The 16,313-nt window shown below is 30.6% G+C and overlaps 1 protein-coding gene across 1 annotated transcript; it reads right to left on the bottom strand.

Annotated features, from left to right (window-relative positions):
• Window positions 1-13,669: 13,669 nt before the first annotated feature.
• On the bottom strand, window positions 13,670-14,915 carry LOC111686580 (sodium/calcium exchanger regulatory protein 1-like). Its single transcript, XM_023448950.2, has one exon. The coding sequence runs from the start codon at window positions 14,224-14,226 to the stop codon at window positions 13,774-13,776; it is 453 nt and encodes a 150-aa protein (XP_023304718.2). The 5' UTR covers window positions 14,227-14,915; the 3' UTR covers window positions 13,670-13,773.
• Between the last annotated feature and the right edge of the window lie 1,398 nt (window positions 14,916-16,313).

Genomic DNA, 16,313 nt, shown 5'->3' with positions numbered 1-16,313 from the left:
TACACTCTGGCTTACATTACACAGGGTATGACCGCTTGAAAATGACACACTAAGTGATATACTTGGTTTGCGATATTGTGTGTAGATTATTTTTTATAATATACTTGTGTGTGGAAAAGTAGCTATTTCTAAATTCTTACCGATATACCTGGTAAGTAGAATTGTTTCTACAGCACCTTCCTAGCTGGAACACAAGTATATCAAAAAGTGTCTACAACAACTTTTTAGTTAAAATACATGTGTATTAAGAAGTATTTAAATATGTATGTTTTTTTTTTTTTCTTTTTTTAACGCTACCCAAATACATGTATCTACAAATTCATTCATAAGTATAAGGCCATTCCAATCATCACTAGATCATGATCCTTATTTTAAGCAACAAATTTGGCTTAAAATACATCTAAACATTGAAAAAATGTTGATCCAAAAAATATTTTTCAATAAATGAAAAATTTTTTGTTGATTAAAATACAGCACACTTGATTTTTTATATTTTAATTTTCTGTTCTCATATACAATGTTAATCACAAGTACATTAAGATGTAATGCAAAACAAGTATGAATGTATAGTCGGGCGTAGCCGACCATATGATACCCTACACCAGTCAGTATGTATATTAAAAATGGGGATTATTTAAAAAATAAAGCATTTGGTTTGTTTTTTTAACTTTATTTCGGAATATTTTTGCTTTTTTTTTTTTTGCAAAATATGGCCCTATCCTTAAAAATGTTGGTAGGGGAAGTTAAGTCTTCTTCAATATTATTTATGTAGAATTTAAAAGTGTTATTAGTGTTTGTAAGTGAATTTTGACCTTTAAGTCATTTTCTGAAGGGGAGTTTGTATGGGGGATAGGGTCAAATGAAGCCCGATCACTACAAAAATCGGTAGTGTCATTTAAAGTTCCATAGAACTTAGTTTTGTCGACTTTTGTTATGGACCGATTTTAACCATTTTCAAAAGGCTTCGTCCTTGGGCCAAAAGAAGCCAAATTTCATCCAATTATCTTGAAAATTGCGACCTGTACCTTGCGCATAAGTTTTACATGGACAGCCAGCCAGACGGACGGACGGGCATAGCTTAATCGAATCAGAAAATGATTCTAAGCCGATTGGTATACTTTAAGGTGGGTATAGGACGAATATTTTTGAATGTTACAAACATCAACACAAACCCAATATACCCCCCACTAAAGTGGTGTAGGGTATAAAAATATTAAAAATTTAAACTTCATATCCAGATTTTATATACAAGTAAATCAAATTATAAGTAACACAAAGTAAAGCACACAACATTGGTTACAATTCCGAGTACTCAGAAAATTTTCTGTGGGGAAATTGTTTAAATAAATTGAACAACTGGTGTAGAGTATCATATAGTTGGTCAAACCCTACTGTACTTTCTTACTTATTTTAACATACTCTTAGGTGTATGGTATTATATGTTCGGTCATGCCCGTCTATACATTCATACTTGTTTCTTTATGTAACTACAAAGTTTACTTTAACTTGGTTATTTTTAATATAGTCCATACAATTGCTTTTTAGTTTAAGTACAACTACTGGGTTTGCAAAAAAATGATTACTTATTTATACTTGCAAGAGTTTTGAGTATTTTCTCTTTAAACATCCCTTAAAGGAGTTGTATAGTCTTCATGAAGTTAGTGCATGGGCAGATACACATTTATCAAAACTCCACTTTCTCTATTTTTACGATCCGTTATGCTTTAAGGATGTTTCCTTAGATAAAATCATTGACTTAGTAGTTGTGTTTACTTACATACCATTGTATTGTTTATCATCAGCCTTATTTATACTCTGATTTTATACCCTACACTATTGCAGTTGAGATGGTATTGAACCTTTAAGGTGAACCTTTATAGGCTGATATATATCTATCAGCCTTGAATCATTTATTAAATATTATACATGCTATTAATAAAAAAAATGATAATGGGATAAAGAATGAAATATAACTGGAAAGTTCTGAAATAATGTATTTACAAATTTCCAAAATTCTTATAACTAGTGTAGGCTACTACACGGTCGGTTATGTCCACATAAATTGTATAACTAATTTTTTTGGATTTGATAACCAAGACTTCCATCATTTTATATTTAGGATACACAACATGAAGGATAAATGAATGGATAGATGGACAGATGACTAAATGACTGTCTGTTTGTTTGTTTGGTTGCTTGACTGGCTGACTGACTGCATAAATGGTCTGCTAGTTTATTCAAATATGTATGTAAGCAAATATGAATGCCTGTTTGTATGTGTGCAAGTTTAGTTTCCTGTTATTGTTACATAAATGACTTTGCCTTGACTTAAGCGCATTAAACTGTGTAAATCTTTTGGAAGTCGTTACACATTGTCTTGATATTATTATTCTTTTTATACTCTTTTTTCCATTTTTCCTTATTTTATTGTTTGCTAAACAAATTTAGCCGTCTTAAGGACAAATAAAAATGGAGCTATAAATGTGTAGAAAAAGGTTTGCTGATGAGAAAAAAAACATTAATCTACATACAGTTAGACATTTCATTTCATGCCTTTTTCATTTCATTTCTTTTTGAGATTTTCTATTTAAAACAGATAAAAAGCATTTAAGGCTGCGTTATAAAATCAAAAGTTTATTTAAAAAATGAAAAATTACTCTTATTTTACGCAATTTTATAAATTATATTTGTATCAAAAGTTGAAAAAATTATTGTTTTTATTTAAAATAAAATAAACAAAAAAAGTTAATTTGTTGATTTTTCATTTAATTTGATGTGTGGCATACTCCATTGGTTTGCAAAGAGTAAATGGATAAATAAGAGGATTGATTATTACAGTGAAATTGTGCCTTAGAAGCATATATTTTTGTGTAAATTGTAATCATTTATACCAAAATATTAAAAAAGGTCCCACAATGAAATGAAATTTTTCTATATCCGTTTTAAGAATTTCATTTTATATTTCCGAGAAATACATACATATTTTTCTTAAACATTTTTTCTTGAATGAATATAAAAATTATCAAATAATTTAAAACTCCGAATTATTTAAATTAAATAATAATCATAATCACCTATGACCATGATGTGTTTAAAAAACAGTCAGTACGAATTGTATTATAGAAAATCAAAAAAAGACCAGTTGTTAATCGAAAAAGAAAACGGAAAAAAGGATCAATTTTAAAACAAGTAAGATACCCTACACCTGTATACGAATAAAATGTGGGCTAGGGTTTAATGAGGCCCTATAATTACAAATTTCATTAGGGTTATCAAGTCTATTTTAGAACTTGGTTTTGAAACTTTTTGTCGAGATACGAGTATATTAAACACAATTATGAACATAAAAGCAGGTTCAGTTGTTTGCAGCCTAGGTAAAATAATGCACTGATGTGAAGAATTTTCAACCGGCTTCGTCTACAGTACCACAAAAGATCATGTGCCAAATTTTTATTGAATTATCTCTAAAATTGCGACCTGCAGTTTGATTACAAGTTTTACAAACTCTATACGGGGGTACAGTTGTATGGGGGCCAGGTGAAATAATGAACCAATCTTAGCCATTTTCAATAGGCTTAGTCCCTGGGGCAATAGAATATCATGTACCAAATTTCATTGAATTATCTTCAATGTTGCGACCTGTAGTTTGATTACAAAGTTTACATGGACGGACAGACAGACAGGAAGGCAGGCAGACGGACGGACATACGGACTCAGAAAGTGAGTCGATTGGTATACTTTAAGTTGGGTATAGGACAAATATTATTGTGCGTGTCCCACTAAAGTTGTGTAGGGTATAATGAAAACTGAAACTTATATACCCACCATCAAAACATTCTTATTAATAAACTTTGAATTTATCAAAGCAATTTTTCCATTTCTTATATCTATATTGAATTTTAAAATTAAAGTCATTTTCTGAAGGGGGCCTTATAGAGTGGTAGGATCATTTTTACACTGATCCTTATAAAATTTAGTAGAGAGGTTTTGGATCATACAAAACTTGTTCATGGCGAATTTAATCGCTGTTTTATGTAATCATTTTTAAAATAATTTTCTAATGGGAACCTTATATGAAAGGTAGGGTCAATTAAGGACCGATCTTTATAAAACGAGATAGAAACCTATTGTCTTGCACAAAACTTTTTTATGTAGAATTAGCTGTACTCAAATTTTTGAGCCAGTAATAAAAAAACTTCATTCTTTTTCTGAAGTAGACCGTTCCTGTGGAATTTCAGCGCTATAGATGTCAATCATCATCAATCATCGGCTATCCCTACAAAATTTTACAAAGTGATTTAGGTTTTGTCCCGAATTTGACCGCTATAGATGCTTCTATTGGCCAATTAAGAACAATACACCAATTTTCTGGAGGGGCATTATGTGGACCGATATTGCTCATTTTCAATAACAAACTTCATCAACTAAAAGTTTTTCTGCTGATTTGCATTAACTTAATGTGTGATTTTATGTTTCGTTGTTCAACATTATAAAAGAAATTCAAAAGTACTATTCAAAAAAGGAAAAAGTACTAAAAAGTTCACTTTATCTTACTAACTTTTGGCTCTAGGTTAAGTTCTATATGCTTAATTTGATTTTTCTAGGTTCAATATTACAAAAAATTCAAAAAGTATCTATTTAAGAAGAAACAAGTGAAAGTATGTATATTCGGGCGTGGCCGACCATATAATACACTACACCATTTTGAAATGTTATTTATTTTTCATAATAAATTATTTATCTTCCATAACACCTTGTTTACGATGCATTTAAACAATTTATAGACGAAAAATTAATTTTATAAAGGAGTGTTTATATGGGGACTTGTTGCAAGTATGGACCGATCTTTACGAAATTTTGCAAGACCATCAAGGCTTGTATAAAACTTATTTCTTTATACACAACTATGAGCTCAAATGACCTTTTCGGGGGGTTCTGTTATAAGAGGACCAGGCCAAATAATGGGTTAATTTTAGCCATGCAAATGAAGAACGAAAAAGAACCAAAAAGTTCCCAGTTATAGGTTCTTACTTAATCCGCACTCTACATGGTTAATTTTATGTTTCTCGGTTCAATATTATAGAAAATTCAAAAAGTACCTTTTGAAGAACACAAAAGTACATAAAGTTGTCTTTAATAGTCTTAAATCCATATTTCTAGGTTCAATATTATAGAAAATTTAAAAAGTACAAAAGTGTCTCTTTTTATAGAAAATTCAAAAAATACCTTTTGAAGAACGTAAAAATACCAAAAAGTCGCCTATTACTACAGCTATCATATAAGAATCCAGAACATATACTTTATAAGGTAGGAAAAATATATTACCAAATTAAAAACGGAATACTTCTCACGAATGTTAGGCGTACAAAAAATAACTATACATTCCACAAATATGTGAGATAACTTTCGAAGTTGTATGTTGAATTACATTGACATTAAATACAAACCTTTTTTCGATTCCAGTCCCTCTTTTCATCAACATTTAGCAGTACCTTTCCTAAACATCTCACATATTCGCAGACTTAATCTTTAACAATTTACAAACAAATTAACTTAAACTTTTTAACTTTGTCTACACATTGCCGCATATCTAAGTAAGTACAAAATTTACGATGACATCTCTTTTACAGCCATTTTCTATTTTAATACATATTTTTTATCGAAAAATTTGTTGTTTATTACATTTATATTCTCCCTACTTTCTCGAGATAAATGCAAATAATTTATGTACTAGTACTAACTGACAGCTTCTTTTTTCTTTAACTAAAGTCTTGAAATATAATTTGTTTGTATTTTAATATTTATTTATTTATTTATTTGCTTAAACGTACAAGTGAGTAAGAGTTTTTCTAGAGACATGACTTTGAAGTAGATTTGTATTTAGTTGCCGTTTTTATTTTTGTACTTTTTATTGCGATTATTTATTCCTTTATTCGTTTACTTTGTGTCAGTTTTTTAATACATAAAATTACCCGGCAGTAGGTTTGGCATTAGAAATGATATTTCCTTTTTATAAATTTTAGAATTTTTTGACTGAACTGAACTAGAACTGAACTAGAACTGAACTAGAACTGAACTAGAACTGAACTAGAACTGAACTAGAACTGAACTAGAACTGAACTAGAACTGAACTAGAACTGAACTAGAACTGAACTAGAACTGAACTAGAACTGAACTAGAACTGAACTAGAACTGAACTAGAACTGAACTAGAACTGAACTAGAACTGAACTAGAACTGAACTAGAACTGAACTAGAACTGATCTTGAACTGAACTAGAACTGAACTAACTAAAAAGGATACATTGACAACTTGTCAACTCCAGGGTAAGTAAGTTTCCAATATTGACACACTCATGTTTTATTGCCTTAAAATATAGGTCCATATTGCTTAAATGGAACAGAAACTGGGTAATAAATATCAATAAGTATTACATAGATTCATTTCTTAAATGAATTAAATTTAGAAAATGCAATTGAAAAAATGTTCGTCGTTAAAAAAAAAAAAAACATTCAGATAATCGAAAACCTACTAACTTAATACACAAAGAACTCAGTTTTATGTTAAAGTCGGATATGTCCAACATTAAGTTTATCAACAGTTCTTATCCCTTAACACACACTTAAGGAAAGAACTTACATTTTCTTAAATTTCTATGAAAGGCCTTTGCGTACTGTATAAATTTTTGGTAAATTTTAATACAAAACGTTTTAGGACTATTTGAAGTGAAATGCATACGATGCGTATACTTGTTTTTTAATTGATCAATATTAATTATACGCCCACATGATTTTTTTCATTATTATTGTAACTAACAAAATTCATAAAATGAGAACACTTGTTGAATGCAAGAGAACTAAATAACTCAATTGTAGAACAAATTCTAAAATTTTGAAATTGGAAATAAAATGTCGAAAAACAGCATTTTAATTTTTTTATGTGTTCTGTTTTTAATATCGTTAAATTTATTAAGTGATCTTAAGCTGATTGTTTAACTTCAGATGGTCTAAGAACAACTACTATTAAATGTTAAAAATGCAAATACTTAAAACCCATTCCTCTGTGGAGGAGTAGGCTGCACATATCCTGTATCCATCTGTTACTTCAGCATGCTATATACGTATATATAAAAATCTAAATTTATTTAAGTAAAATAAAAAGAAACCGTTTTTTATACAATCACCAGTCTGTTAATAAGTATTTCACCAGTGTTTATATATAAATTGTAGCAATTAATACAGAAAATAAAAAGACAATGTTCCAGACATCTGTTGTCACTGTGTTTACTTTGAATTTTTACAAATAAATAACATTTCTTGCGCACCTTTCGTGAAGTAACTTAATAATTTTTGTTCCTTTTTTATAAAATAAATTTCTAAAGGAATTGGATATGGACACACCCTACTTAATGTAGTAAGTTAGTTAGTTAGGCAGTTAGTTAGTTAGTACGTTAGTTAGTTAGTTAGTTAATTAGTCAGTAAGTTAATAATTTAGATAGTTAGTTAGTTAGTTAATTAGTTAGCTAGCTAGCTAGCTAGCTAGTTAGTTAGTTAGTTAGTTAGTTAGTTAGTTAGTTAGTTAGTTAGTTAGTAAGTAAGATGTATTGTAAGACTGTAACGGTAAACACATATGTCTTTGAAAGTTATATCGTAGAATACGTACAAGTCATCACCAGGTCTTTGCTGCCCCCTGGTATTATATCCCCCCTACCACAGTTGTGTAGCGTATGATTACTTGTTCTTGTAAAGCAAACCAGCACAAGCAATAATTATGTCAAAATATTTTTGTTACACCTTGTGTTTCCTTATCAAAATAAATGAAAAAAGAACAAAAACGAACACATGCTCCATTAACATTGATACTCTGTCATGGAGCAGGAACGGCAAAAACAACATTGTTCTTGTATTTTATTCATTGGAACAGTAATTTGGTGTTTATTTGCAAGTTGGAAATAAAAAAGAAAAAAATTAAGCCGGAAGGTGTAAGACAACGATATTTAAGAAACATATACTCGTAAAGTTAATAGGTGGAAATTTATAAGTGTAATTTCTAAATTCGTTTATATTAGTAGGGTATAGATGTTGTCATAGGAAAATTAAGAAAAAAATGTATTCCAGTTAAGTATTCTAAAAGTTAAAAGAGTTTTACAGTGGGAACATTTTGAAAATCTGCTAAATTGTTTCCATCAAATAGTATATGTATAGTAGTTTTTGTTACATATTTGATCTTTACATGCTGGACCCTTTTAGGCCCCAACCAACTATAGTCTGTATATATGAGTCAACATCTTGGAACTATATGAACATTCGAACAAACTCCAACTAAGTGTGTAGGTTAATACACTTACATTGACGCACAAACGAACACAAAGTCGACGACAAAGCATTACTAACTTCAGCACAAACACATAATAACGATATTAATATCCACAAACCATTTTGCATTCCACTGTACATATAAGCATAAATAAGTGTTGACATGTGAAATAAATTGTATTTCTTAAGTTCAATGACAACATAAACATTAAAATATTACACTCACATACTAACAACCTACATACATACATACATACATACATACATACATACAGTGTGTGACACAAATGTGTAAATGATATCCTAATATTTACACTTTGTGACGAAATATTTTAGGTACAAAGTAAATTAACAAAAGTTTTGTGGTTTTGAAACCAATATTTATTGACGATTTTTTTTCCTAAACAAATAAAATATAAACTAGTTTATTCTTCAGAAATATAAAAAATTAAATTTGAATTCATTTACACACTTTTGTCGCTAGTTATTAAAATCACAATTTTAGTACTTCGTATATCCTCCTTTGGAATCTATAACTGCCTGAATTCTGAAAGGCATACTCTCTACCAGTTTTCGACATTCTTCTTGTGTTATCGATGACCAAATGTCATGACAGCGCTGCCAGAGCTCAGTTGTATTTTTAAAGCTGTGCTGGTAATTATAAACTCGACGTTTAAGTATTCCCCATAAATTTTCAATCGGGTTTAAATCCGGTGACTGCGGAGGCCAGTCCAATAAAATAATTTTGGCAGTTTCGAAAAACTCAAGTGTTTTTTTAGCCTTGTGCTTAGGGTCGTTATCTTGTTGCATGATAGAGTTTTCAACATTTCGACCCCAAGCAGTTAGACTATCCATATACGATGACTTTATTATGTCGATATACATTTCGGCATTCATATTTCCAAGTATTTTATGAAGTTTTCCTACTCCTTGCACACAAAAACATCCCCAAAAAAGCAATTTTCCACCACCAAATTTCATAGTTGGTATAACATCGCGGTCCGTCAAAGGTGCATTTGGCTTCCTATAAATATATTTAGGCCCATCGGGACCAAAAAGATTAATTTTGGACTCATCTGTCCATATTACCTTTTCCCAATCATCCATAGTCCAGTTTTGATATTTTTTTGCAAATGCTAACCTAAGTGATTTGTGTCTTTCGGTAAACGTGGTTTTTAACCCTTTTTCTTGCATGAAAACCACATTTATTTATTTCTCTAAGAGCTGTTCTCTTGGATATTTCAATTTGGTAGCATGAAGATAACTTTTGCTGCACTTCACGAGGACAATTAGCTTCTCCTGATGCAACTAAACGTTGTACCGTGCGTCTATCCCTTAGCGAAAGGATTGAATTGCGTCCCAAACGTGGTGCTGGGAAAGTCAAACGGCTCCTTTTTGCTATATTTCCTACTGTTTTAAATGAAATATTAAATTTTTGAGCAATTTTTCTGTAGGAGAAACCATTTTTTAGCTCATCAATGACACATTTTTCGACTTCGTTGCAAATCTTCTTCATGATTCAAAATTCCTTGTGAAATAATAAATAATTAGGTTTATGATTTAAAATATTATCTTAATTAATACTTAAAACACGTTAACATACTTTAATCAACGAAATTTTTTAAATTAATATTTTTTAAATATTAAAAACGTGTTATTTTTTAACTTTTTTCCAGCGAGTCAGAATTGTGTAAATCAGTTTTTAACTTTTTGATCTCGTGGTATCAAAGTTCCGTTACTCCACATGACGATTTTTGGTATTGCCATATTACACCAGAGTTGATCTTTACATTGAGTAAACAAAAGTTACCATATGAATAACAGTTAAGCCAAAAATTAAAAATATAGATATGCAAAAATTCATTTACACATTTATGTCACACACTGTACATTCTTACACACAACCACTTTAATATTATTATTTTTGTATTATTAAACGAATAGACAGAAGACAAAGGAATAAACGTAAACGAAAGTTAAAATGAAAATGGAAGCTAAATCGACTACAGAAGCTAATTTAGTAACAAAATTTAATGGACTTCTGTAAATCAAATTAATTTCTACAGACAACAAATTGTTATACATTCATTTATACTCTACTTACATCATGCAACGTGTACTCGTGCAACATAAAAAAAAACAACACGCACGCAATAAATATTAAAGAAATAGGAAAGTATAGTCGAACATGGTCGACTATATTATATTAGGAAACTATTTATGAGGAGTGGTATGTCGAATTATGAAACGATTGTAAAAGCATAATTCGTGATAAAGTTGATTATTAAGTCATTTTCAGAAATTTTAACTATATAGGAGCTACAAACTATTATCATCATTAGGTTCTGTAATATGATTTCTAAATAAACATATAAGTCTCTTCTGAATATTATCTTTATCCGATTTCAATAGTCTTAGTCCTTCAAGCAAAGTTTATGCCAATAAGTTCAATCGATCCAAAGTAATTTGGTACAGATTTTTCTGCTTTAAAATCAACACAGAACTATTATATATGTATGTAAACAAACACTTAATACCCTTCTCACAATATTGGTGTAGGGTATTGAAACAAGTGACTTGAAATTGATTACTCTTATGTTTTAATAAGTGTTAATTTCTGTATATCATGTGTGCGTGTGTGAGTGTTTTTGTGTTAATGTCATGAAAAACGTTTAGAAAATGTTACTAATTGCCTTAAGGAAACAAACACTCTACTCTGCGGCGTTCGAATGTTTAATGTATGATTTTCAGACACCCAGGAAAATAAATTGGTTGGTTTTGTTTTCGTATAAAAAATAATTTATTAATCTCACTTTAAATTCATCGCATTCGTTTTATTCACTTGATGCTTATTTATTTTCAAAAGCAAAAGAAAAAGCGTTTTAATTTGTCAAAGTTATAGGAACTCAACAATCAACTAAAAGACTAAATATTCATTTTTTTTAAATTATGTTAATAAGCAAATACATTGCAACTAATTTGTTAGCAATTAACCAAATGTGTTGGAAGAATTTCGTTGGGGCCATTTCTTAAGCATGGCATTTGTTTTTACAACCATTTTCATAATGAAGTTGTTAGTGTAAAAAAATATTAATTTTATTAAATTTAAGAATACTTTAAAGACACTAAAGAAAATGTTGTTATATTAGATTACCTGTGTGAAGTTAAGTGCCCCTTGGGGGCATGTCGCCTTAATGAAAGATCCTCATACTGATGTTATTGCAATCTAGTCTAGTCTTACAGGACTATGAACTGGTGATGATATAATGTATTCTCCCCGATTTGATTTCGACATGGGGATAAACCGGAGAACCACATAATCTGTCACCGTGGAATCCGGCGGGGCATAAGGAATTATTTTGGGCTATGTCTTGTCCCAATTATTGGAGAGTCCTTTTTGATGTTTCTGTGGTTCAAACGCAAAATTCAGGGGAATAGAATGTTGGTTAAAAGATGGATGCATGGTTATGTCTATAATTTGGGAAAAGGTCGGTTATTTTGCTGAGAGAACCCAAATGTATCCTCATTCTTTTCTTGCAATGATTTGACATGCGGTCGAACGAGAATACCTCATAATCTGGTACTACAGGCAACCAGTTGCGCGCAAGACTTTGTCCTCGCTGGTCAGTTGGTTGAGGTTCCGTCGGGACCCACGTTGTGGTTTAAACCCAAATTTGCGGGTTAAAAGATTAATACACTGTGAAAAATAAACTCTCGGGATAAGATTCGGTTTCCAATTCTAGTTTCTAGGAGCGTAACAAAACACAGGACATGGCTCATAGCCATTAATAAAATGTTTGAATTGAGCTGATAATGCAAAGATTTAGTATGTGTTGGCGTGAGATATACCATCGGATATTTGTATCTGACAGACGAGAGCGATCCTAATTTGTTTATGTCGAGATGACGGAAGGAAAGAAGGAGTGATGAAGTGTCGGACAAGTTCGACACCGGATACTTGTATCTGATAGACGAGAGGGATCCTAATTTGTATTTGTCGAAATGTCGGAAAAAAAAGAAGGAGCGATGAAGTTTAGCTCGAATTCGTTGAGATCTTGTGGATTTATAAAACCTTACCCCCATATTCATAAATATATTAATCGTTTATTTTAGGTTTATTCTACATCCTACAATAAACAACCAACAACTTTATCAAGCATTTTTTTTAAACATGATTGCGGAAAAAGCAGAAGCCATCTCAGTAGTGTGGTTGGGCGACTTTAGGTGGTGTTTTCAGCTGGTGTTGGGACCTCCTCTTCTAGCAGTCACCTGCTTGAAAGATGCTACACAATGGAGCGGTGGTGAGTCGCAAAAGAAGCTCATCCAGTGGTTGAAAAAGACTACCGTGCCAACACGGCAGGTGTTCATGTAAAGCACTTTGTCTATCACCCCGCAGTTGATGTTAAGTGTATTTTATGGATGGATATCGAGTATCTTATACAAGTGATTGAAATTTCCTTCCTTGTCCGGATATGTTCAGGATTAATACTATTCGTACCACATTTACCGCAATGTGTTCTCTGTGAGCAAGAAAAAGTTCTCATGAATTGTTCTTAGTTTGTGTTTCGGTGTACCGATTACTTCATTAGATACTGTTGCAGACACAGAAGTAATCTGATCTTCTTGATTGTAAACAAAAGTTATGTTGTTGCATTTCGGAGATTGCAATTGTGAGAGATTAGATAGCTTAACAATTTGTGGATAGAACAGACCACCTTGAAATTAGGCGTTCATGTAAAGCATTTCGGAATCTTTCCTGAGTCCAGAGCCCAGAAAAACAAAGTATTTTAAAACACTGTCAAAGAAAAAATCCCGAAAGGTACTCATAGTACTAACGGTATTATGTATACATATATATTGTACTTACGTGTATATTTCCGATAAGCTTGTTAACAATATATCCATAATTATTTTCTGTGTAAATTATTAAAACTGTGATGACATAAACACTATCATGACAACGTCAATGGGGACTACTACAATGAATACATATAGTGAGAGCTTTTAAACATTAAAATTTACGTGATTGTGCTGGAAAATTACGTGCATTTGTATAAAACTAAATACACATTAAAAAGGAATAGTTTAACAAATAACTGACTGGCACTGCAATGCGCCGGAAAGTCTTTTAAAGCCATAAAGGATGCAATTTCGTTCAATGTGTTGGTATTTTATATACAAATGAATGTTTTGTTAAATATTTTCATTTTATTTCGTTGAATACATTCAGAAGGATGTATCTGTGTATGGGTAAACTTAATTGTAGTTGGAAAAGTGTTTATATGCAAAAGGACATTTCACGAAGAAATAATAACTTTGTTATTTTTATGAAAATCACCTAATATTTTTGTATACTTAGTAGCAAATTGCAATACTTACTGAAACTTTTTTTGAATATACTGCCTTAACTTGAAGTTTATTCCGAAATATTTTATTTCAATTTAATTTTCGGCAAACCACTATTCACTATCAGTATTCTCATCCTCCTCAGACTCTTCCGATTCCTCTAAAATACCATAAATTCGAACTGCCTTCACATCACCCACAGTCAGAGTGGTTCTAAGTTCATTGTCTTTATATTCTCGTATAATTTTAGTCGATTTCAAGCCCTCTGCTTGTTGTTTTTGTACGAAAACATTATCTTCTAAGTGACAAATTGTTCTGACCTCACGATTATCCAAAGTTAACTCGGTAAATTCTTTATTCAATTCGAAATTAATGCTGCAGCAATGATAAGGAGTTTCCAGGGTAAATGTGTAGATATTATCGTCATTACGCAACAATTGACATTGGGATATTAAAGTGTTGCCCATCTTGCGTAGGGTCAAACCAACACCCAATTCTTTCATGTAGGCATCGAAATTTTCACTTTTCTTTAGAATGTATTTTTGTCCAAGGAAATTATCTATCATTTTTGGAATACCAGGGATTTTAGGGCAGAACAGATTAAAATTTTTTTCGATTAAATAATTTTGATAAATTTTTATGATAGTTTTTTGTTAAATGTTAAAATTTAAATAAATGAATATAGTTTAAATCATGATACAACAATAACCAGGTAGAATCAGTAGGGAGAGCTTAAAATTATATGCCTTGTTATGTCAAATATGAGAAAATGAGAAAAAAATATATGAATAAAAATAAAGAAAATTTAAAAATTGTTTACATTTGAAAAACAGTAGGGTCTTTATTTACCTAAGTTACAATAGAACATGGATGTGCTTTTTAATAACTATATATATAATTCAAATAAAAAACAAGTAAAACATTGTTTTAGATAGATAAACGTAGTGATTTAAACAGTTTAAATTTATTAAATAAGTGTTTTAATCATTTTTTTGTTTACAGATAACTTTTCTTTTACATTTTTGTTATTTAAATTTCTATTTAGATATTTTATTCGAAAATGCATTCTTATTTTAAAGAAAAACGACTTTACATTTTCCGGTAAAACATTTTGAGAACTCCTATCTAACAAATATTTAGTAAAATTATTAACGTTAATAATCGAATCACCATTTACATTTCTGAACACATTTTCAAGATCCTTTAAATTATTAAAAAAAGCAATATTCGGTTTTTTGAGTCCTCCTTTTGAAATTTGGTTTAGAGTCTTGATGAAGCTCAATGTAATCGTTGTCATCAAAATGAAACATACAAATTCTGGAGTGTTTCTTCAACTCAACGCCACAAGCTGTACTCCATTCTTTAATTTTCTGTTCAGGACATTTTAAAAACCTTATATCCTTTTGTTCAAATGAACATTTACACACCGCACATTTCACACGCATATTTCTTGTTATATGGTTCAATACAATTAATACTATTATTGTAAATTTATTGAATTGATTTCTTCACAAATCACAAAAATACTTAATAATTTTTTTTTAATTTTTGATGTTTTGTTTTTGTCTGACAATTCAAGGCATAAAAAATTGAGAACTTACTTTTTTACTGATTCTACCTTGTATGGTTATATTATGATTTTATGAGTCGATTAAGCAATGTCCGTCCGTCCATGTAAACTTTGTAATCAAACTACAGGTCGCAATTTTGAAGATAATTCAATGAAATTTGAAAATGTTAAATATCGGTTTATTACTTCATCAGTCCCCCATACAACTGTACCCCCGAATATTGTACCGTAGACGAAGCCTATTGAAAATGGTTAAGTGAACATCGGTCCATTATTTCACCTAGCCTCCTAACAACTGTACCCCCGAATATGGCTTGTAAACTTTGACACAAGCCCCTATAAAAAGTCCCCATCAAAATTTTACTTAAAAATCCATAATTTTATTGAACAATAAATGACTTAAGTATATCTAAGGCAAGGTACAATTCAACTTAAATGCTTTATTATGAAAACTAAATTTCTTTCTTGTTTAAATTATGGGATTAGTTGTTGAACTACTTAACCGACCATGTACTCTAATAAAGTTTACGGTAGAGTAGTTTTTGGATTACTTAAATGGATTATGAATTTGAATAACTTTGGAAAGGTATTTTATTTAAAATCAGTTACATAGTTAATATTCTAATTAAAAAAAGACAATATCGCATAGCGCCCTAACTAGTGCCTTCCAGAATATAGCGTTTACAGACATAAATATAAACAAGTATGAAAGTGAAGGCGGGCATAGCCGACCATATGATATCCTGCAACAGTCAGTTGTTAAAAATGGGAATTAAAAATAAAGCATTTGATTTGCTTAATCAACGATTCTAAGCCCTAAAATGCATATGTAAAGGGACAATAGCCTCTTAAGGATCCTAACTGGGACCTATATGCTACACAAAGGGTGTCGTAATTACTTGTGTACAGGGAAACCAAAATATGCAAATGCATGTTTTTTGTGGTGCGTCGTATGGACTCATGGATAAGATATTTACACGTTTCAGACCAATTTGAGAATTTTGGCATCGATTTGTTAGAGCATATTTTTGCATATTTTACCCATAAGAGCATAATTTTGCATGATTTGACTTTTTAGCATAT

Source organism: Lucilia cuprina, chromosome 6 (genome assembly GCF_022045245.1).
Source record: "Lucilia cuprina isolate Lc7/37 chromosome 6, ASM2204524v1, whole genome shotgun sequence".
NCBI lineage: Eukaryota > Metazoa > Arthropoda > Insecta > Diptera > Calliphoridae > Lucilia > Lucilia cuprina.
Note: the sequence above shows the minus strand (reverse complement) of the source record. Positions and strands in the feature narration are given on the sequence as shown.